At 43.0% G+C, this 24,959-nt stretch overlaps 1 protein-coding gene across 2 annotated transcripts in view; it reads right to left on the bottom strand.

Moving 5' to 3' along the window:
- Positions 1-24,959, bottom strand: part of LOC117239399 (heterogeneous nuclear ribonucleoprotein L) — a 165,561-nt gene that overhangs the window by 84,932 nt on the left and 55,670 nt on the right. For both annotated transcript variants that reach the window (XM_033504907.1, XM_033504902.1), the window contains exons 4-5: positions 21,058-21,143; positions 19,049-19,145 (exon numbers count right to left, since the gene is read on the bottom strand). In XM_033504907.1, coding sequence (XP_033360798.1) covers positions 19,049-19,145; positions 21,058-21,143 — 183 coding nt within the window. The remainder of the gene's footprint in view (positions 1-19,048; positions 19,146-21,057; positions 21,144-24,959) is intronic.

Below are 24,959 nucleotides of genomic sequence, written 5' to 3' on the forward strand. Positions count from 1 at the left end.
GGACCAGTCTCGCTTTAGCAGGTTATACGTCTTTACGAGCACGCCCCTGTATTCATCTTTCTTCCCTGGTTGGATGCCTCACGCTCTGCCGACTACAACTACGTTCTAGCTCGTGGCTTTAGCTCCTTGGATGTTGACGTCCACAACATACGATATTCGGCTGTATCGTTCGCAAAACACGAGCCGCAGATTTTACCGGATCACAGCGAATGAATCCGCGCTCGTGTAATTCTACCGAGGATCTGTGCAAGGATTATCGAGATTAGCACTTTGCCCGTGAAAGACGAAAGAAAACCGGAAAGACCAGCGGGAGGCAGATTAAACACGTTGTCGAGAACACGCGTAGGAGACCACCGCTATGACCAGGATTAATCAACGCTTTCGAAAGGATCGACGATCGATCGTCCGTACGAGAATCTATCTGACGTTTGATGCAGCTGGAAACTCGGCTATCGGCTAAGCCAAGCTGCACACCCCCGTCAACGGCAATAAATAACGGAATTTCCGTTGCGATCCCGGCAACCGGTCTGTACTCGATCGCGAGCGGCGATGGGCGGTCTGAGGCGACCACGATCGGACAACGTAGGATTCTCGAGAAAAATGATGGCGCGACAAAAGCGCGGTTTTACGCGAGCTTGTGAGAGCGTTGCCGGTGAAAAGTGACAGCCGCTTCGACAAGAGTTTACGAACGCCTCGGATACGATTGCCTTTGAAACCTGTCCGTGATGCGCATCGGGAAGGACGATGACGATGAAAACAGTAAATTGATTCGACCCGGCGAAAATACCGCGAGCTGACGGAACTATACGAAGCTCCGTTCGATCTTCGACGTTGAACGGTGGCAACGATCCGGTCGATCCGTTTTATTTTCCGTGGGCATACGCGAACGTTCAACTGTTTGCCGAGGAATTGCAGGAGAAAACTGGAGTTCGAGGTACGCCACGATAAATAATGGAATTTCATCTTGGCTGGTGATCCGATAAACCTGCCTTGTTGCACCGTTGTTTACGGTGAGGATATACTAAGACTCTCGAGAAGGAAGATGGAACGCCCGCGGTTCGATACGATGTTTAAGGTGAATAAGGAGGGTTAAAGGGTAAGGGTGAATCGACGTTCACCCTCTGGGAACGTGCTAAGAGGGTCGGTATCGGAGGCAATTCGTCACTTTACAGTCAGCCCTTTTTTCCACGAGATTTTTGCTCCGCATCGTCCGACATCGTCGATCAAGAAGAAGATTGCCGTAAAGCTGGTCTAAAATCTCGAGGCTGCCTCGAGCGACTCACGAGAGTCACGAAAAAACCGACCCGGTCCAGATTTTCCTACTTTACTCGATTATTCGTTTACGTGACAGGTGATAAGAATCGTGAGAAATTGCTCTATGGGAAACGCCGCGTCTATGTTCCGAGCCGTCCGTGTTGCTGTGCGAAGCCAGCTGTTCGCGAAGGCCAACGAAATATCGGAACGCTTGGTATCGATTCGGCGCTCGATGTCCTAATTGCAGCATCCAGTGTAACAGCTATTGCTACTTCCATAACAATTTATTCGTTTCCTCCTTCATATTTCTTCTACCTACGATCAACCCCGGAATTACCCAAAGAAAGTTCGCCAATCAATTCGACCGAGTACCATCGCCCGAACAAACTGTTTGCAAGAACTCGTACTATACAGACGCAAAGAATTTCGCAATAACGTTTAATGACGGGAAATTCATTTTAAATGAATTTACGAATAGAATCGTGAAATTTGTTCGTACGATGTAACGACGCTTTTCTTCCAAGATGTTCTTCGTTTCCAAGATTATCAATTCTGCATATACAGCATTGTGCATTCTAATTCTCTCCGTTCAAATTTTCCATAAATTCGTGAATATTCGCAATCTATCGCGGACAAACTGACTTAATCGACGGGTTCGACGAGCTAGCTAACGACGTTTCCACTCGCATTTCCATTCCATGGTTCCATTCCATGGACAAAGCGGTCCAAAGCAGAGACAGTGTCCAAAATAGCGGAAGGAAGAATGCGAATAGCGGCGAAGCGAGAGAAAAACAGAGCAAGCAGATCGCGCTGCATAATGTGGACAGAACAAGCACCACGAGCCCGTTCGTTATTTCAATTGGTTGACGTCAGTGCTGTCAGAAGCACGTGCACTTCCGCGGCGGATGCAGCGGTTTCGGGAATGATCGCGCACAGAATGGCCAGCATCCACGTGTTTCTCCCGATACGAACTCAGGCTCCACGTAAAATTTAGCCACGCTGACGCGAGCATTGATTGGTCGTCGATATCGAGAAACCTCGAATCTACCCCGTTTCGTGTAATATTTTTAACAGCAACAGTAACGTACACCCTGTCGATTCGGAGATATCTTTCGTTAAAATCGCAATGTCCTAATGTTCCGACCAAGCTAGCGAATGATTATGAGTACAGACCTTGCGATGCAAAATCTTACAACGATATGTTGCCAAAAATGATGCAGATTTGTCGTTAGAATGTACGAACAATGGCCACAATATATTCGATAACGTACATTCGGCCGTCTAAAATCTTTTATCTATCGTTCTTATTTTTTAAACGTCTCGTTATTATAACAGTTTGTATAATATAAATTCACTTAAAACAAGAAAAACACAGGGAACTTGAAATATTTTCAGGTATCTCGAAGAATGAATGCTGGACACTACATTTTAATTAAAGAGGGCTATACGCTGACACGGTGTTCAGTGACCGATTTTACTTCTCGAGAGAGCATAATTATTATACAGAATGCTATCGGCAGTTTTTTCCTCAGATCGAAGACTCGATTCGCCAAGCTGTGGAGCATAGAAAATTCCAAGTTTCGTCGGATAAGCGACTGACAAGAGGCGTTGTTTCACGGCCGAAATGAAAACGCGTGCACTTGTCAATAGTTGTGCGCTATCGAATGCAGCGTCGAACAATAAAAACGATAGGAACCGTGGTCGATCAGTCGGAACAAATAAATCTCGGATTCAACGAGTGCTTTCTTTTCTCCGCAATAAATTACTGCATTATCCGTGCGCGCGCGTTGACCCCACTCCTGTTACGATAAACCAAAAATCCCTAGGGCGATCGATTGTACGTGACTGGGACGTCGCGTATCGCATCTCTTTGGCGTTATCAATGTCCGATATATGCCAGTAACGCATCGACAGTTGCATCGTTCGTTCAAACAATGTTTTCGCTCATTGTGGAAAACGTGAGTCTGTAATGGGTCACGTGTTGCCATGTGGCGCACGGTTGCGAATAAATAGCGGAGGGAAAAATCGTATCGCGTGCTTAGCAGCCAGAAAACCGGCTATTACGAGGATGAAGTCGAATCGTTGTTATCACGCTTCGTCACGCAACAACTTCCCTTCATTGTGGCCGACGCTAAATGGATTAATGGAGGGCAAAGGAATATTAATCGTCGAGTGAACGTGCCACGAATCCTATCGCTTATTTGTCCTTTCTTTCTCGTGTCATCTTATAGACGAAGGTAAAAGGAAAGAAAAAAGGAGTAAGAAGGAGAGTAACGTAAGCGGCGAGCAAGACGAGACGAACGACGTAAGGTGATGTAATTAGCATAGAAGCGTTCCCGTCGACTCGAGAACACTGGCAACTCGAGCGAAGGTAATTGCGTGTAATTTAGTCGGATAACTCGTTGAGATGTCACGGCACGCGATTCTGAATGCGCAGCCCACGGAGTCACGTAAAAAACCCAAGCGAAACCTCCGTTGCTCCTTTTTTTTTTCTTCTTCGCGCTCTTGCTTTTTCGTATTTTTCTTCTGCTTGCTGAAAATTATCCCATGTTCCTGCTGAAAATCTCGAGGAAAGCTAAACTACACGCGATCACGGACGATTACCAGCGCGCGATAGTGTCTCTAGAGATCTCCTCCGTCGCGTACCATTCTATATCCGAGACAAACCATTTTTAGTGCTAACCACCGTACATATACGGGATGTTAACGCACGCCTAGCTGGAATAAACATTCCGCAAGATTTCCAACTGTTTTTCCTCGTTTTAGCCGGCGGCCATTAAATTCCTCCGATCCGGCTAAACTAATGACGCTACGCGGATTTCCACTCACGCAAGCTGGCCATTATCGTCGATTAAAAGCTCGGCGTTTCGCCTCACAATGAAATATCAACGCGGTTCCGCGCGTTCTTTCAAGTCCGTATGCACATTCTGGTTATAGCTGATTGAACGTTTCAACACGGTCACCGAACGTTTCCGTGTTGGAGACTCGCGCTTTTCTCAATTGGCCGTTGCTCTCTTCGTCTCTGTCTCTGTGTACGCGGTGCCCTGCCCTCTTCCTGTTCGTACAGCGAGAACAAAGGTATCGTACACGCGAGAAAGAGAGCTTTCTCCGCATCTTTGCATGCACCGACCGAAGCAGATGGAAAAGGACCGACGAACACCGGTTTTCACCCGCTGGTTCCGCCTTCGCTTCGAAACGCTTGACCTCGGCTACACTTCAGACACGACCTATTTACACAACGATCGACCGAGAGAAGCCAGTAAACCGGAAGCTCGTTAAATTCGATCCTTAATGTTTCTTCGTTAAATTTTCCGTCTATGGTACTCCTCGTGCCGCCGTCCCTCTCGTCTTTTCGAATTATTATCGCGATTGGTATTACACCGACGCGTTTAGAACTCGTTTTCGCATCACGGGATCGCGATCCACCATCTTTGCAAATTACATTCACTTCGATACGAGGAAATATAAATCGCAAAGATGGATACAGGTCGTTGTTATCGCGACACGTTCGCTGGATCGTGAATTTCACTATCGAATTTTATTCGTTTCACGGGCCAATCGTTTCTCGAGATTCGTTTTGTGGGTTAGGCAAATGAAAAGAGTAATTCCTCTGGTCTCGTTTGCTTCGGTGAAATTTAAACAATAACGATGTACCGTGGATCTATCGTTTATCTTCGAAAGGATTATATCTTCGAAACGATCAGATTATTCTCTTCTCTGATTATTTCCTTTTCCTTTTTACCTACCAAGTGACGTAAAATCAACTCAACGTCGAATCTTTTCTTTTTCTATTTCTTTTTGTCCTCTTAAAATGTCGTACGATGTGACTTTCGAACGCTGCAACTCGTTTAGTTTCGTACTTTTGCATTGTCGAACATTTCTATCGATTCTAAAATTCTATGTTCTATCCCGTTGAAAGCTCGTATAAGCAGAAGTTGGTCGAAATCACCGCTACCTGTTACGATCATCTTGCACGTACGACCTCAGGCCCGATTACAGATGGCCGTGCGTGATGCACAAATCGATGAAAGCTTTCGTGTGTTGGCTAGGAAACAGATTTTGCTACTTTTGGGCGGAATATCAAACCTCCAGGGCCGCCCCTTGTAATCTAACCAATTTCCATACGATCCTTTCTCCGCTGTTTCCTTTTTCTGTCCAACGTACAATTATCTACATCTCAATTCGCTTCAGATTGCAGAACGATACGAGAAATTTATTCTCCATTACTTTCCACGGATTAATTTCCTAATTTCTTTAGAAACGTTCCTAACTTTATCTCACGATTTCTCCGACGCTATTTTTAGGATACAGAACAGTCAAAAATGTAATCGAAGCGGTTGATTTAAAATGACAATGAGAAAGGAAATTGCATTATTCTGTAAAACATTGGAAACAGATTCGAATACGTCTGAGGTCTACTATTCGCGCTTTTGAAAATTCATTTCACAGTAATAAGAAATCTAATCGAGACTTAGTTCGATTTAGAACAGAAATAAACAAAGGAACGATATAATTTCGAAAAATATTCCAAACGTTTCTGCCATTTCTTTGTCAAATTCTGTTATACTGTCGTCTCAAAGTTAAACGATCACGTCTGGGTGTTATATTTTAAAACTTTCCCAAATACCGGTACAGGAGCTATTGTTCGGAATCTTGCGAAGGGTTGAACTCGTTGCTGGGCAACAGGTATTCAAATTAACCAGCTTCTTTTCTCGAATTCAGCCAAGACGAACGAGGTCAACGCGAGCCACGAAAGAACATTTGGAATAAAGAAGCGAACGCGAAGATGCTGGGCTTCCGACCCCGTTGGTCGATATACGTACGTGATTGGCATCGTAAACGAGCCAACCGGGAAAGTTCGTTCTCTCATCGGGAATCCACGTGTCCCATCAGCTGGATTTAAGTCCGGACTCGTCGAAAATCGAGCTTGAAAAATCGGCGGACGTGTTACGACCGTGTCTGCCTTCGTCTAACTATTTCCAACGGTTGTATTTCGTTGGGAATTGATGAAACTACCCACTCGTGAATTTAATTTCTATTTGCTAACAAACGCTAAATGGAAAATTAGATCGGCTCTCGCGTGGTTTCAAATTCTGATGGTAACTGAGTTCTGTTCATTCCTATTTGTCGCATTGATTTCGTCCGCTACCTAGTTCCTTAAACCGATTACCTTCCTTATCGGTTCAACGACGTATTAACCTAAAATCGAGATACTAAAATATTTTAGATATCGCATTATCCACTGGAGAATACGGTGAAATGGTATTCTAGAATCCTGCGATAACAAACAAGCGTTACATTCTCGTGTTATTATTAAACTGTTCCCATCAAGTATCCGTTTTAAAGCACTCGGCAGCAAAATCCGAAGCAAGAAGAAGGAAGAATAGGAATCTTGAAATAACTAAAAATACCTTTCATATATCAAATTAATATTTACACTAGCAGAGTCACCACCTATACTCCGTATAATCCTGACTATTCTCCCCTTATTTACCCTGCGCTCGACCGAGCGAGTACCTCGAACGACCCACCGTCCTCGTCTCTGCGACCGGCAAAGTATCAAACTTATAACCAGCTTCTCAAATCTCCGTGCTTTTCGCCAGTACCGTTTCTCCGTTGAACTTTAAGCGACCGTAGAGCACTTTGTTTCCACAGGTTCGAGGATATTTCGCCCACGCAACGACCCGTCCATTTTATCTCGATATTCACGAGCAGCGCAAGCTCGTCCATCGGAACAAGTCCAACATTCGGCGAATTTTAACTCGCAGCCGCGTCGTCGATAACCAACCAGTCCGGCTCGAATAATATATTCACAGTGCACAGAGAGGCGGAATCGCGGCGTATCGATCGAGCGGAGCGTAGGTCGAGCGCACGTAACGCTCAGGTCGCAAGATCAACGCAGAGAAAAGAGGGTTCTTGACGGGGTGGCTCGCTCAAAGGGGGAAAGTCATTAAAAGAGGGATCGTTCTAAAAATACCGGCCGTCTCAAAGGACTCGCCGTAGGCTGAGACAAGAAGATCAAGGTGTTTCAGTGTTTGACTCGCGAAACCTGGTTAGGTCGTGCTACACTCCCGAACGCTGGCCTGTTAGAGCTCTTTCATACGGTACGACGATACTTATCATCGCGATACACGTCCGACAATAAGATACTAAGACGCGATACGATATCTCGTTAACTTCGTAACTTTGCTTTACGCTTAACAATATCTGCTATTGTTGTACGATATTTGAAAATTTTCGCGGCGATCGTAGTAGATTCTTTAATCGTTTAAATCTGTCAGTTTTATCTTTCTTTCTCTTTTACCAAGAAATGACGATCCGTCCGACCATCCTGTTAATAAGTATCCTAAGTATGACATTTTCAAAACGTCAAATACGAGTTCTTCCGTTTTCAAAAACCGATGGTACACGGTGATGTCGCGTATAAATATGCTCGCTTGGTAACTGTCCGTAATTAAACGACCCCTACGGCTCATTATCCGAAGGATCCCTGGCACATGATGCGCTAACGCGTCGCGTGCAACACGCTTCAACCGCCTATCGTGTGAACGCACTCGTTCCGGATGACAGGAACTGGTTCCGCATGGGGGGGTGGAGAACTCTGCTTAGCTGCGAGGGATAGGGTCTCTTGCTTAACTTGATTACCGGGATTTTTTCTTTTTTGGTGGTTTCACGATTAGAGACTCTAGTATCGTCGGTGGTTAAGAGTAACGAAGTGAAATTGTAAAGGGAAAGTTTGTCATTAACTCTTTTCATACGATGCTATCGAAGAACTTTTCCAAGAAAACGAAATTTTAAGAATTTATTTATATTGTCTCCTCGCGATGGGAAATCATTTTTACGGAAGCAATCGCTTGTCTTTCTCTCTGAGAAATTAAATACTAACCACCTACCTGGATAATAAAATCGAGCGATTCGCTAGAAATTGATTTGTTACGCTACGCTTCGTGGAATAAAGAAAAAGGCCGAATGAAATTGCACCTTTTTGTCACGAAGAGAATAAGAAGCGACTTCTCGTATTCCTCGGAATATCGAGTTCAACGTGTACTAAACCGCGGATCGTAAAGAATCTTACGGCCGATAGAAATAAAGCGAAGACGAGTACGCCATAAAAATCTCCGACTTTCTCAGCTTTTAAACGACGCGGTGCGTCGCGGCGTCTATCCGCGTCGAGTTCGAAACCGGCCACGATATCGAAAACATAAAACGCGAAGAGATCTCTCGGAAAGAAAACGCGCCGTGTTCGAGCGGCGCTGATAGATCGTTCTTGATCCCCGACGCGAAGATTCTTTAAGCGGAAAAAGTAAATCGGTCGAAAGTAACCGGCCCACTGAACAATCCTCGTCGAAGAGTCGTTCGATTAACCGATGACAAGAAACCGATCTCTCGCAGACTTTCGAACCGCGCCAGATTTTGCGATTCTCGATTGGCCACGCGCGATCACCGTTTTCCGCCTCGATTTCCCTCGCACTGACCCGTCGTTAATTAATACACCGGAGAAAATTGGTCGCACGAACTTCCGTTTACCGGCGACCTAATGGCGTCGTGCAAACCAAAATTTTGGTATCGCGAATATTTACCTAACGCTTACTCAAATTTGTCCGAGTGGCGTCGAATCGTGGCGCAACTGGGCTGCCAGGGTCAAACAGCGACGAGCAAAGCAAATCAAGTCACGGAACGTGTCTCAGAGGGCCGAATTACCCCTCGAGTTTGCGTTGCTCTCCAGTATGACCAAACGTCTCGGGTATCGTCACTGGACAGTGTTTCTGAGCTTTGCCTTTGTTCTGCGAACTGAGAGCCATTCTGTGTCTTCGGAGAAACCGAATATTCGTGAGTGGTCGCCGTGTTTACTAAGCATAAGGCAAATATATTCTCGCGAATTTAACGCGAACGGAGCGCAAGAGACGAGAGTAAATAGAAAAGATAGTCGATCGATGGGACGTCCGAGTGCAAAGCAATCGCGAAGACAGTCCGACTTCGTTGGAAACTAGTTTAAATCTTACGGATTCCATTTCGTTAAATGGCGATCGTGTTGTTCTCCGATAATCGTTCGATAGAACCGAAGGATCCAGGTAACAATTACGGATGGATCTTGCGTTTACCGAGTTTGAGCCTTGTTCTCCGTCGACAGAGTCACGAATGCTACTTACTTGGAAAGCTAAAAAGAAAACAATTAATTCGAATCATACGTTTCTTATCGGAGAATCGATGAGTCGAAGGAAATGTTCTCGGCGAGCAAAAGGCAGATTCGGTCGATTCAAGTCGTTAGGAAGCTTGCGGAAAACGAGCTCGTAAAACATCGCCCAACATACGATTATGGTAGGCGATCCTGGATAATCGTAAATTATCGAAGAAAGCCGCGTTGTCAGTAACAATTCGAAACCGATTTACCGGCAAAGTTTTAGCTACTCTGACCCCGCGGACTGATATGAATAAATATATGTAATCCTGTCGCGAATCTCAGGAAGGAGCGAACGTTCGAACGAGTTCCACGGCACTCTGAACGATTTCCTGTGACGAGGGCGAACGAGTTTGAATACAAAAATGGGGATAAGCGAAGGAGAAAGAGAGAGGCAGAGAAAAAGAGAGAAAGAGATAGAGGAGAGAAAAAAGGTGATCGTGTCATTTTGTATTGCTGATGGGAATTTCGCAAAAAGAGCAACACGCCAGGAGAAAAATCCGTGAAAGGCGAACGACTTACGTAATACGCGCACGCATTTAATGAAAACTCCGAGAGCGCGCATTCGTCGTCGTTCATGGCTTGAAACGCGACCACGAGAGAGCTGGAACTGACCGTTCACTTTTATTATACACAACCGTTCGACACGCTACAGCGAGTACGCCTGTACGCGGAGCCACGGCCGCGCGTTAATTTCCTGTTCGTGAATCGCTGCATTATTCGAAAACCGCTAGATTCCGAAACCACGGCCTAGGCCAAGTATAAACACTGTCAGCCAACTGCCGAACGTTTACTTGAACAGTGTCGTAAAATCTTGCGGGTTTACCCCGATAACCTGGTTGAACGGATAAATCGCCGCAGAGGATCGTTTTATGAGAGCGTTAGGGGTTGAAGCGAGAAGGGTTCGTCGCTTACAGTCAGTTGTAAAAGCATCCAGCTACTCGAATACATATTTCATATTCGCACGAGGTACACTTTCGAAACGTAAACGATTTTATGCAAGTACTTGTAACATGCATTTTTAGTTAAAAAAAAAAGTGGAATGCTGCACTTGTCGTGCGAATAATATTTAATATAGGAGCAGTTAAGTAGAAGCAGTAAATAACGCTGATATCACGATTATGTTACTCGTGTTTTTCATCAGATATTTATGCTAATTCGAGTTCATTAAATGACACAACCGATGCGATTCTTGGTAATAAAACACGGATCTTTATTTACGCGTTGAACGTTTTCTGAGTTGAACACGAGCTGAATTACGACGCTTTTAACGCGTAATCCTTCCTGTTACATAGTTAACGAATCACCGGCATTTACCAGGTTTCATATGTTTCAAGCGCTGCCGGCCCCTCCCTCCAAATACAGTGGAAAACATCATTTATTCAAAATAACATTAATAAAACCACGAAAATAGACCGAGAGACCATTCCGTCGATATTACCCTCGTATCCATATTTGAGTTCGAACATTCTAATAATACCGTTATACCGTTCGATTCTTTTCCCTCGTGAAACTTTCACTCGACATCGGCGGAATCAACATAAGCCCGCCCCCATTTGTAGAAATTCCATCAAAGCGGTATCGATAGAAAGGCACCCGTGGGTGTCTAGTAATTAACGTATCTCATCGAAGTGGCGCGAACGAGGCGCAACGAAACCAACAGTTCGCTCTGCATTCACCGACCGAGTTCAAGCAGGTCGCGAGCGCGAAACGACGTTGAAGCGGTACATCTGTTTCCGTGTTCCACTCGCGCAAATGTCTCCCTCGACGGAAATTCATTTGGCGGTGTAACAACCGCGCGATAACGAGTCCCACCGAAAAGTAAGAGATTCGGCCGCGAAATTTCTCCAGTCTCCGACTCTGCCTGCGGGTAATTGACAATTACGCGATATAATTGCGGCGATGATTACGGCGACGCTCGTCGCGGTCCATCAAGAACATCGCACGCTGTAATTCCGCGTTTCTTCGAATCTCAAACGAAAAGGAACAAAGTAAGGGTACGGTTATAAAGAAAACTTTCAGCGGCTTTCAAAGGTTGCCAACGAGAACGTCTAATTACAAGGCGGAACGCACATACAGAAGCGCGCATCAACTGACAACTTGCAGCGGCGCTTCGCGGAAAAGCTTCATCCGGTCGGACGGAGCAGAATCGTTGCAGCCATTTGCAATTCAAACGAGTAGCCGTGGAGGATTTCCCGCGCGGGCCAACACCACCACCCCGACCCTCCTTTTCCGTGTGACTGGCAGATGCCAGAAATTTCAGAAACTCAGCCACGGCCACTCGTGACAAGACTAAACCTTGGACTGCAATTCGCGAGGCTCGTCGCAGGTTGTCCGATGGAAAACGAACGTGAAAAAATTCATTGAATTCGTGCATTTTTACGGAGAAGTTAACGAGGTTCTAATGCCAACGCGGTACGAGAAACGCGGATGCATTTTAGTTGATAGTGGAATATGGAGTAGGAAAATGGCGCTCTGTTATTCTACCACCGGTATCTGTTCGTAAATCTAGCCGCTATGTTTTAGCTGATAAATAATGGACGCAGGAAATGGCTGCACGATCCTCCAGTGGGCCGTGTGTGAACCCTGTCAGAAGGATAATACTCGCTCGCAGATCTTCTGGCAGATAATCAGCTCGAATGATAAAGACTTGCGATAAGCTTAAGGATTTCGTGGAATGTTCCTTGTAATCGTTTAAGAAATTAAACAATCGGCAAAGAAAAGAATGGTTTTTTTTTTAAATTTACCTGAGAATTTACCATCGTTTGTTTCATCTTCTCGCGATAAATCGACTTGCGAAATTAAGTCAGGGATTTTGAAAATCCGTTGTACCTTTAATTTGGCAAGGTTGGTCAATGCGAACTTCGAATCGCTCGTATCTGTTCAAACAAAATCTCCCGCGAGAACGAATAGCACGTTGCTGAACAAGAAGTCGAACGTATGAAAAAATTTGACCGACCTGGAATTTTCTATTCGAGAAACGTGCAACACGGATAATCGCTCGATACATCTTCGTTGGAATCGTTAATTCGATGGAACTCGATCGACTATTTAGTCGACTCCTGACTTTTAGTCGGAATTTAAGGCTATCCGGCAGAGGGTCGATCTCTTCCGATTAATTAACCAAAAAGAATTAGTCGCCGTGCGATTTTATGGAGAGAGAGAGAGAGTTTGTAGGCGAACTTCGCCGCTATTAACGGCATTAACGAACTGTATCGCATAAATTTCCGTTGCGCGTTGTCCAATTAGCGCGCGCGTGCTACCAAAACGCGCGGAATTCGCGCGTAACGTTTCCTCGCGGAATAACGGCTTCAATTAACACGCTGCGGGAAATAAAACGGAGGAGAAAAAGGGAGGAGTTATCGACGTGGATCACTTTGAACGTTTCCACGCGTTTATTAGATCCCGATCGACCGTGATTCATATGCTTAATCCGATTTACCGCGCAACCAACGATCTTGATAGTGTCGTTTCGCGCAATTATCGCAGCCGCTAAGCGGTTCGCTTAATCGAACGAAACGATGCCTCGATCGAACGTGCTACGTCCTAACGAGATAGCTGTGCGCATGTTGCACGGCCTAAAGGATTAAGAAAACCGATCAACCGACAAACGAAAACCTTTTTTATCTGTAGACTCGACATGTCGGTATTTCTACGATTTAATATTCCATCTATTTTAAATTATATTATTCTTTAAGGAAGATTCTTTTCGTCAAATACAAAGCAGCTGACTAATTTGTTAATGGGATAGAAGTTCAGCTTCTAAAACTACGTAACGAAACGTAAAATCTTTGCGAATCAAGTAAATTCGACTTACGATACTCGCACCTATATTGACAAGGAAATACATTATTCGCGTAACGTATCGCGACGTAACTGTACGTTGCAGGAGCGTAGGAAAAAAGAAAGGAAAGCCAGTCAAGATGGATGGAGAGCTAATGAAACATCGGTGCAGGGCCGAATGTCCCAAACTAATTTCCTGTTTACTTGGCGCGGCTTCCCTTTTAATCTGCCGACACGGTCCATCGGGGAAGCTAAACGTCGCCTCGGCTGGTATTCAGGAATTTTTTCGTCTGTGAGTTCACTGTGTTCCGTGTCGCTCCGAAAACGTCACAGATAACGGCGTTCTAATTAGCCGGTAATCGAGCGAACCGGCACTCTCTTAATTTTCTCTCGTCAAGCAGCGCGACGCTATCGGGACAAAAGAGTTTTTCGTGTTTCCACGGGGCAAGCAATAACAGTTCGAATCAGCCGAATCGAGAGCGCAGCAGGAATGGAAAGAGGCAGAAGAGTGTGCAGCGGGTTCGAACGTCGCGATAAAACGATCAACGAGACAGCACCGCTGGTTAGACACCAGGAGGATGGGTCAGAAAATAATTGCCAGATCGTTTTTCATTGTCAGCGTTCGGTTAATGCGAATATTGGGTACAAAGTGTGGTATAATTATAGAGACGGCCGGACCGAGGTAACTCGATCATTAGCTACGTGCTGCCAAAATGGATGCTCGAGGTACGAGCCATTCGAAGACAAGGCAGATCCATTGCTGTCGGCAAAACGCGAATTGTTTGTAATCAGCTTACATAGCTAGTCGGTAGATTCGCGTGCGATCGATATACCGAGACCTGCGTGCTTCTTGTAACGTCCACGCTACCTCACGGCCACCACTAACGTCGAACATCGTCGAATCGCAGACGATTCGATAATCGAGGGGCCTCTCCATTTCGATAAATTGTAGCTTCAAGGGTAAATAAAGCGATCTGCAAGGTCGTTGGCTAACAATTTCCACGTACATGATACGTTTACGTTCGCTAAAACAGTTGCGAAACCGTTTTCCCTCGATCGAGTTAGCAAGACCACGGACAGATACTTTTTGTCTGAACATAAACCATCCGATAATGGTGTTCGTTTGTTATGTACCGATCGATCAAAAATACGCTCTACGTTATTGTGTACCGCGGAATAGCAAGAGGAACGCGAAACCTCTACATCCACGAATTACAGCATAAAACGAAGGCTATCGTTCAAATCCGAATCTATATTTTTGGTTCATCGAGTATTCGTCGATCGAACTGCCCGACAAAGTGTACCACAAAAAAGTCTCGCTACTCCCAAGCCTAATACGATAAAATGGCCACGGCCACCGACGATTGACCTTTCGTTATAAAGTTTCGATACGTCGCGAGGTCGCACTCCAGCGAATACGTATAACAAGCAACCGGAAAATTCGTTCGAAATTCGTTCGCAGCCTGAGTCGGCCCATCGAGTGGCTCGTTTTACATAAAATTTCCTATAATTGCCTTTCGAAAGTTCGAGATTGCCTACTTTGCACGGCCATTTTTCACCGTGGCTGTTATCAAAGTAATCGAGCCTGGTTAACGCGGTGATTTTTCATCGCTTTAATCGAGCCGTTTTCTTTCGTCAAATTTAGTCGAAACTTCGTGGATGGAGGAGTGCGACGAAAAAAAGGGTTGAAAGAAAAAGCAACATTTACGCGTTCGAGAGGATACGTGCGCGTTGTTGACTGGCGTACACGGCAACTTCGTTTGGGAAATATCGCAAGCAGCGCTGACAGCTTGACAAAGCATCGCTACGTGCTCGCTTATGTTCGGTTTCCTCGCGCATAAGGGCCGGCGTGCAAATTTATCGAATACAAACGATTTCCATCGAGCTACGCTTATGCCAGGGAGGCTACGAGCGCATCGTTATCGATGATTTCCAGTTTGAAAGGATTGCTGTTACGAGGGAACGTGTGGGCGCGAAATCTGCGTAACCCGAGGATTGCGAGAAGCTGAGGTTTTTTAACAAATTTTCCGTGTTACGAAATACATCGGTCGGTACTTCTATTTTTGATAAAAAGACTTTTGGAACGACGAGCGTAGAGGGAAACTCGTACAGATGATGAAAAAATCTCTAATCTGCGCAAACTTGAATTATCTGAAACGTATACGTACCCTGACTTTCGCAGGAAGCGTTCCTTTTTATCAGGTTCTACGCTTCGTTTCTACAGTATCAAATTTGTTTAATCGTACGAGAGTGTCGCTAATTAATACGAAATTTGATATACTTGGACCGATTGAGTTGCTCGCTGTATTTCTCTCAATTAAAAAATAGAATATTTCTTTATTTTGTATAAACTGGCAGATTTGAAAATTGTTCGAAGAGAAAGAATATCCCAAAGCGAGAAATTCTAGTACGCAAATTGTAAGTTAATGACTCGAAATGTAATCGCACGGCTGGAAATGGTTAATTACGGGAAAACGAGGGTAAAGTTAAACTCGGATAACAACATCTGTACACTTGCAAACTTTAAAACGCGTTGCTATATATACTCGCAAAGTCTGGAAAATTTACATGGAAATCGCCCACGAAAATTCTACTTATTTCCTTCTCCACAAAAATCCAATTGCGCTACTTTTTCGTCGAACGTCGTACATTTCGAGAACCGCGAAGGGAACAACGATCCATCGAACACCCGTTTAACAGCGAATTGCATAAACTTTCAGAAGACGGTACGTGCTTGAAAAGTTGTCAATCACGATTTGAGATATTACACGCCTATACGTGATTATCGGCGCGTGATTGGTATTGAGAAACAGATTAAAGCCCGCAGCGGATATGGCTTTCCGACTGTATTCAGTGCATGCGTTTCCATTCAACTGCTTCGATACACAGGCGTGAATTAAATATAATCCCATCTGTCTGTTCAGTCGCATCGAATCGATCGCTTCTAATTCTAAGAAAATTTCCCTTTAATTAGGCCGCGTATCTCGTTTCACATACGGTTGCTCGTGGACCTATTTCAACGCTTACCATAGAAAGCTTCTACGTGCATATCGCGCGTGTTACGTAAAATACGTTTTGAAATTTAACCAGCACCGTAATAAGGCGTGCCTGTCATGATTATATTGGTGCAATTCGAAATTTGAAAATATACGCGTTACAAGGTACTTGATGATCGAACAGCTTCGTGAGCCGCTATAGAAATGCATCGCTGAAAATTCCTGCATCCTGTTACGTAAACCGTTTCAACCACACTGAGAATTAAAAGGAGAAAAAAAAACAGATTTATCGCGAATCGATGAAACGTGGGCCGACATCGATAGCCCGTACACTTTGCGTGAAACATGTTCCTTTCTGGCCACGGTGAGCCAAGGTATTTGCCAAAACGACAGTTCGTCTCTAATGAAAATAGAGCTTAAGCCACGACCCAAAGTTCAAAATTGGATTTCGAGGCGGAGCCTGCGTGGCCGAGCGATCCCACCCTTTACGCAACTATTGCCAATGGAAAGATCTGCCAAATAACAGATTCTCGCGTGTGTTAACAAGAAGCGCGAAATACGCGTACAACATAGTGTGTAAGTATGAATCATATGACAGCATCTTGACGAGAGACGTCTGATGCCAGGAAACGTGGAGATCGTGCGTCGACTGCGATGAGCCTCGAGAATGCACATCGAAAGAATACTCGCATCTGCAAATACTTTATATTTATTACGCGTATTAGCGTGAATCGCTATATACGCGAGCGAATTCGTTCGCACGTGCAGTGGTTAGGTTTCGATTCTTGAAGCATGAACCGCGAACGAATATTACCGACTATTTAATTATTAGAGGCGATACGCGAAGTGAGCAATTATCGGTAATTAGGTGTCGAGCGAACGCGATACGCTAAATCACGTTAACAACGTACGTTTATCGGGGCAAACGAAACGATATTCGTTGGAAATTCTAATAGGGAAAAACTGTTTGCTAACACCGGAGCTAATTACTTTTTAGAAACAAACGCATTGGTACAATTATTTTCAATTAAATCTCCGATTAAAGAAGCAACGAGGGCCTTGCACGTATAAAAACGAATTAGCTTATTGTTTTGTCTAAACGATTACGTTATAAAACCATTATCGTGGAAACTTCTCCGTGGAATTTTCATGGAAACTGGTTTTATAATAATTGAAAAATACCAACTCTTTTTTTGGCACGTTGAAAAATCGACGTAACTCTCGACAAACCAATATGTTTTTCAGGTACACGTATCGGCGAATCAGAAGAGAAACAATTTTCTATCGGTTTTCTAACTAGAAAAGGAAAAATAGATCCGTTTGTACGATAGAAGATAGAAAGATGTCAGCGTCGATTGAAAAAGGTGTTCGATCGATTCACGGTTCGAACAAAGCTGAAACAAAATCTCACTCGTTAGGCGAGGAACGAGCGGCTTTCGTGCTCGCACGTCTCGGGTATACGAACCACTCTCTTTGCCTGCTTTCAAACGGCACGGAAGACCTCATTGCCGCGGGCCTAACGTTAATGCGCGTGATTTTCTTTTCACTGCTCTCCGGAGCGGTGCTAGTTGCTGTTTGCACTGCGATCCTTTTCACGATAGAAGAGACAGCTGACAGAGGCAAACGCGAAATAACATCGTTTCATCGGCGATGGGATATTTGTAATTACGGCAATAAAAGAGAAGAACAGAATAACCTTCCCTCTGTTGTGAATTAAAATATAATTTACCATCTGTAGTCGCGAGACTCGTAAATAACCCGTGTTCCCAAGTATCAGGACACCGAGCAAGCTCGTATCCAAATTTCAGTCGAGATTATCAAAAAAAAAAAAAAAAAAAAAAGAGAAAAAAGAGAAGCAATTCGATCTGTGAGAATTTTCATTTGGAAGTGCTCCAGACATGATAAATTATAATAATCAAGCATTAGCCCCAACAGCTTTCTAACTTGTATTGAAAAAGTTTGAGGTGAATCGGATAGAAGACTACGAAAAGTCTGTGAAAATCCGACTTCGTGTTGTAAAATCATTTGTAAAGGCACGACGCGCATAAACGAGCGGAAGATTCACTTTATCCTAACGAATTGATAGGATTATTATATTATTATTTTAAACGAGACAACCATTCTTAAAGGTACGCATAATTTCCTAATAATTTTTCTGATACACTTAGCTGAATTCTAATGCTTAGTGAACAGGGAACAGCGTTTCTCGTCGCGAGTTAAATATCAAAGACGAGACAAAAGATATCGCTCGAAAGATGTACCGTAGAAGAGAGGATTTCTGAAAGGTGTACACGCGTTTCTATAGTTTGCCAGGAATAAACGCGGCGAGAAACGCGTATAGTAAGTCAGCTCTCGAGCTCTATTTGTTGGATTTGCTAATTAGACGTCGAATGAAATATTGAAAAGAATGTCGTCACCGTGGCAGAGCCGCTTGTAACGTGGGTAATTGGAATATGTAACGAGCACGTAAAATGAATGAAACCGACAAATTTCCTCGAGTTTTATGGTACGGTAAGTGCGCCGGGGCCCATCTACAGCCACTCCTTTTCTCCACAGTTACGTAAGGGAACCGTGAATCTAGAGCGTTTCCATTATTTGCGCAGGCATTTCTCCGTCGGATTCTCTCTCATGAATATTAACAGCGAGGCTCTCGAGTGGCTTATTTTCTTTTATTTTTTCATACATTTTACCATGAAATCGCGCAGCCTGTGAGGCTGACCTTCGACTATACACGGCAGCCACTGTTTGCAATCTTTTCGAAGGCGGTTTCGAGATACAGAGAACAGAACGGAGAATCAATTTGTTTCTTTGCGTACGATTGATTTCGTGGACTTACCTTGGCGAAGTCGATCTTCAGCGTACAGCAACCGGAGTATATGTCTGCCCCGTGAAGCGTCTCCTTTGCTCTTGTTGCCGATTCCACCGTGTCGAACGTGGTTATCGAAAGATTCGGTTAAGGATATATAGATAGCTCTGTCTGGGTAGTAGTAAAAATTAACGAACAGTTTCTATTTATAGCTCCGAGAGGACTCCCATATGTTTCGACATGGCGCGATTCATTTGAAATCTATCAAAATAAGCGAAATATTGCTGAACGAAATCGAAAAAACTTCCAGTTAGCGATTTATCGTAATTCCCAACTAGTATGGATCGTGGATGATCGCATTAGTTTCGATTACAATCGAGTTAGATCTTAATTCGCGTGGTCTTTGCTCGTAGTGTTAAAAAAATACAAATGAAAATTAAGTAATTCGATACGAGCATTACGCGTCACGATCTTACGAGAGTTGAACTACTAGGCACGAGTCTAATTCACGGTTAAAAATATAAAATAATAATCTGAACGGCGAAATTAAATAAAACATGGAGATTTGACGAATTGACGAACGTTATTTTGTCTTTCACGAGAAAATGGACCACTTGTAACAAGCGAATCTTTTTAGGAATCTATCGGTTGATATAAAAACTGTCGGAGGATTTGGAAGAAACAACGGATAATGAATAAAAGACAGTCTGAGTGCTATGGATTCGAAATAAAAAAAAAAATTCAAAGCATCGAGAATAAACGACGAATGTACATCTCCAAGAAAAGATCAGATATCTCATACGTCGTTTTACAGCTGAATTTTAATAACGAGCTGCTGCTACGCCTCTCGACTTTATGAGTTACTCGACGCTACGTGCCTGCTTGAAATTTTGGAAACTTAGGAATAATCGCGTACGAGGGCTGCATCGTTTGCACTTGCCAAATTATTCTCTTCTTGTGTGTAAACTACGTGTTTGAAAATTCTATGAATCGTATCGGAACAAGCGAGATAAGCATAAATTATCAACACATGCGTGTATAACATCTGAATAATTCCACAGTAAACTTTGCTATTACGTGGAAATAAAGTCTGTTAGAGGCTAGCAGGATTACCAGAAAAATAGATAAATAAATAAAATAAAAACGTCGAAAATTACGACTAGCTCTGATTCCAAAGATAATAATCGTAACTACCTGTTCGACGTAAATATCAGGTCGTCTGAAAAGTTTCTTTCGTTTCATAAGGAAATAATGGATGCACAACATTTTTCGTTTTATATTACTTTATCGAATTACGTATGATCCATTTTGTTCTATCAACATAAAGATTACAACGTTTGACAGATTACGTTTCATGTTTGTATGAAGATGCGTCCTTGTAAAAGACGTGTCTGTAAAGGAAAGAAACTTTTCCGACAACCTAATATCTAAACGAATATCTCGATTTCACTTACAAAAAAGAAAGAAGAAGAAGAAAAAGAAAAAGGTAAAAAATGTCGAAAATTATATATGGCCCCATTTCGATGATCAAAGATTATAGAAAATAATATATATATCCGAATAATTTATAAGTATCAAAAGGGATCTTTCGTACGTCCTCGAGCCCTCGGTAATTTCCAAACAGAGAAGAGCCATCTTTAACTGGGTACAACGCTCATCCACTATGCCACAAGTAACTCGTCGATATTCGGGCCAAGGTATCAGAGGCTTACAGTGAGTGACGCGGCAGTCGGAAGATCCTGTAACCGTGTCACTCGCTAGTTCCGCTTATAAATCTTGATCGCATTGGAACGGTGGCACGTGACTGACAAACTTCACCAACGGATAGCCGTTTTGTCGAGAGAGAAAAAAAAGAAGAAAAAAGAAAAGAAAATAAAAGAGAAGAAAAACAAAGACACGGAGCAAAAAGGAAAAAGAAAGTGTGCCATGTCAGAGAGATCCTTTCGAGCTTTAAGACCGTTTATCACGTTTCGTGAAGCTCGTGCTTCACACGTGAAACGAAATCCATCGAGTGGACCAACGTGTATTGTAAAGGATATTCCACCATTGCTTGAACGCCGTTCTTCTTGAAAATAACGATGCGTTGAACTTGCCCGCTGGGTGCGCTGATCGCGTGCAATACTTCCTGTAACAGAACATACGAGACACGTTTTAGGAAAATTTCCTGAATTTCTTCTTATGCTTATGGAGATGGCTGTGATAAAAATTCTATGGAAATGAAACTACGCAAATCTCTCGTGTACGTATCGCATACGTTATATGAAATATTTTGAAGCATCGTTTCTTCTCTAAAATGTCAGATTTTCACGTCTAGATTGATTTTTGAAGGCAATCTAAAAACGTACATAATAGAAACTAGAAAACATTTATTTGGTCACAAGGTATTAAAAAAATCGTTTATGTTTATCAAAATGAATACGATTTACCTACTGTTATTATCGAGCAAGATATATTCGTAAACGAAATATAAACGTGACAGATTCGGATATTTTACGTATACATGTATATACCCACTGTGAAAAAAGTATGATGGATGAACAGTTAAATAAATTAATGGAAATCCTCTGTTGATAGATGTATAAAGTAGCTATGACATCCGTCGCAAATGATAATAGTATGTTCGAGGTATAGAAATTTCTCACATTCGGCCAATTATACCGAAAATGTAACGCGATACACATTTATATCCATACAGTGAACATATACAAATTTGATGTATCATATGACAGCTACTCTTCGTTGACAAGCATTCTACTTAAAAATATTTATAAAAAGATGTCGCGTGTATCTGTCAAATACCAGGCCCAAGCTGTGCAGGATTAAATAGAGTTTAACTGCATTTTCCTACATCCACCGCGTTTCATCGTTTCGTAAGAGCTTGACATCGAGAAAAATCGCGTTTTATATATACAGAATAAATTCCATCGTGCAAAATAATAAAGGGTAGGATGTTCCGGCATACGCGTCACGTAAAAGCGACCGAGGTTGCACGTGAAATATTTCCCTCGCTATATCGCAAATTCAAATCCGACAATTTTCCTGCAGCTCTTACTCTACACGCATCCGGAATAAGGATGTAAAAATCCTCGACGATCCAGCTACAAGCGTCATAAAGCGGTCAGTACATTTGTCGTTTAATAAATTATTGAGAGGATTGAAAAAGGATTACGATTGAAGGAGATGCAAATATTTCAGCGGACCAGCACCAGTCAAGACTCGAGACGTTTGACGTTAAAGGGTCGAAATTGTGAGAATGAAGAAAATCGATACGTTCGAATTTTTCGTTTAGACATTTGGGAAATATTCGATGTAAATATTCGAGCGCGGTCCTACGGTCGAACCTCGAGATCTTTGGAGCGTCGAATACTTGAAAATGCTGAAAGTTTGCGCCACCACTGTATTTAGAAACGTAAAGATGGAAGTGCCAATAAAATCAATCACGAAAAACGTATAGATATGTTCCGCACTTCGCCTAGATATTTACGAGTGATCGCATCACAATTGCGAAAGGTTGGATTTCCACACGAGTATAAAAGCGGGAGAAAATCGAGCGGCATTCTAAAGTTGCGTCATAATTGTGCATACGTTCGATTATCTAAATATTTGCGAACCTGAATACCTATAACTCTTCGTCGATCAGAAGAGCAACAAACATCGAAACCAGTTAAAAGCTGCTATATAAGTTCAATGAAAATACATGGATCTCGTTTCCCATTGAAATTTCGAACACCTCGTCGATTTCTTGGCGTGTTACGGTTTATTTCACGCTGGAAACTGAGTATTCGAGCAATCTCGCGTTTAACGGTACGGAACATCGGACAGAATACGCGAGAGTGAGAAAATTATGTTTCCACGTGTTAAGACACGCGTGGAAAAGAGATACAGCATCCTACCACTTGAAGAATGGACTAAACGTCGAGCAATTCGTTTCTCAATTTTTCGCCTCCGTTATAAACATCACGGAGCTGTTGAAAATAATGCAACACCCGTTGAAAAACTCAAGAACTTATTTCGTTCATACGGAAGAAACCGGGTCATTTTTTATCCCTGGCTACTTCATCAACTTTTTATATTTACGATGAACTACCAGCCGTCACAATGCGTCTTACGTTACGAGCCGTCGTTGGGCTCTACATTGTTATCCGATGAAAGTAGTTTCGGAGATAAAATTTGTAGAAACGCGAACAACGTTCAGAAACAGAATTTCATCCTAAATAACAATCGTACACGATAGAAATGTAGGATGTTAATTTTAGTTGCGGCAATACAAAGTAATTGTAAATAAAAGGATTCTTTAATTGTTTCCGAGCGGTTTTGGGTTTCGTAATATTGAACTCGCCAACGATAAAACGTTTGAAAGTATCTTAGCATCAATTTTACAAAATTCTTTATATATTCAAAATGTATGAAGATCGCATCGTCAGACGCGAAAGATCCCAGTGCGACGTTCCAGGGTTAAAGTTTAATAAAGCGAAGAATAAAACGGGGAAAGAATTATGGATGAAGTCATCCAAAGACGTTGCAGCCATACGGCTGCGAAATCCATAGTACCGAATGAAACGTTGACTCTCTGCTATCGAAACCAAACCGATAATTGAAAACGTTTGAGGATCAGGTAGATGTTTACCTGTAGCAGCTCGCCAGTAAACTCGAGTCCCAACGATACGAGTGATGACGCAGCGTGGCGCTTTGCCAAGCACACTTTTAAGCTGCAATTTCTTCCGCGAGGATAGTCTCGTGCTCGGACAAGTCGAAACAGTCGACTCACGAATCGTGAGCTACGTCCACACTGATCAAAATTGAAGGTTACGGTAGAATAACACGACAAGTATATTTTTATTGGTTTCTCGAATTTATGATACTCTATGATTGAACAGGAGGATTTTCATACGATGTAATTAAAAATAAAAATCGCTCGTTCTAAATTCAGAGATTGAGGTATTTCAAAAATGGCTGAAAATTTGTCTACTTTTGACCTGACAAAACTCTATGGAAGAAGAAAATATAATAAAAGGAAAGTAGCAGCGTGTTGAAGTTTCGGACGTTTAGCGTTTGAGCGTTGAAGCTCGCGAACAATTCGCGAACAATTCGCCGGTAATTCGTGAACAGGACGTTAACGGGTCTGTCGCACGCAGAACACGAGCAGATCTACGGTGAACAGAGTTCTTTGATGTACTTCTGTGTGAAAGAGATATAGCGAAGTCACGAAGTTAATCAGGCTTGAAGAGTACATGGGTTTCGGAAGATCCGAGAAGAGATAGCGTGTTCGAGCTTTACAGGAAGCGTAGGGTGTCAACCGAGAAGTAGTTCTTTTGTAGCTGCAGGTCAGTTTGTATCAGTACGGTAATTATAGCCCGGGCTACGATTTACGAGATTGCGAAGCTAGTCGAACGGAAAACTACAAATGTTTCAAGCGATCGAATGACAATGGCGTTATCGATCGGCGTGAACGGTATCGTTCATTTCGATACGATAACATGATCTCGCTATATCGTTACCTGGGTTACGATCACTATGGAGCAACGGTGTATCGTCTTTCTTCTTTCGATTTAAGACATTTGTCATTATTTCGTAACAAGTATATCTAACGTTACTTTGCTTAACAAGCAAAAAGTCACAGGAAACTTCGAACATTTCAACGTACAAAAAATAAAAAATGAAAGAATACTTTATAATACGTTTTAAAGAAAGAGGACGAAACTAGTGTGTCCACTTAACGCCTTAATTTACGATCCCACTATATTTTTTCGTCGAGATTAACAAACCCTGAGCAAACAATTTTTATCGAGTGCGCGTCGCTTGCAAAAGTGTCTACATCGTCGGTGAACACGGTTCACGGTCTATTCGCCGACGCAGGAACAAGGGGCGACCTTTTAAGAAAGAGCTTCCTTTAAGAGCTTTCTCGGAAAAGTTAGTCGGCATCCAAATCCCGTCGCGAACT

This window comes from Bombus vosnesenskii, unplaced genomic scaffold (genome assembly GCF_011952255.1).
Source record: "Bombus vosnesenskii isolate JDL3184/JDL3185 unplaced genomic scaffold, Bvos_JDL3184-5_v1.1 scf7180000013264, whole genome shotgun sequence".
In the NCBI taxonomy this organism is placed as follows: Eukaryota; Metazoa; Arthropoda; class Insecta; order Hymenoptera; family Apidae; genus Bombus; species Bombus vosnesenskii.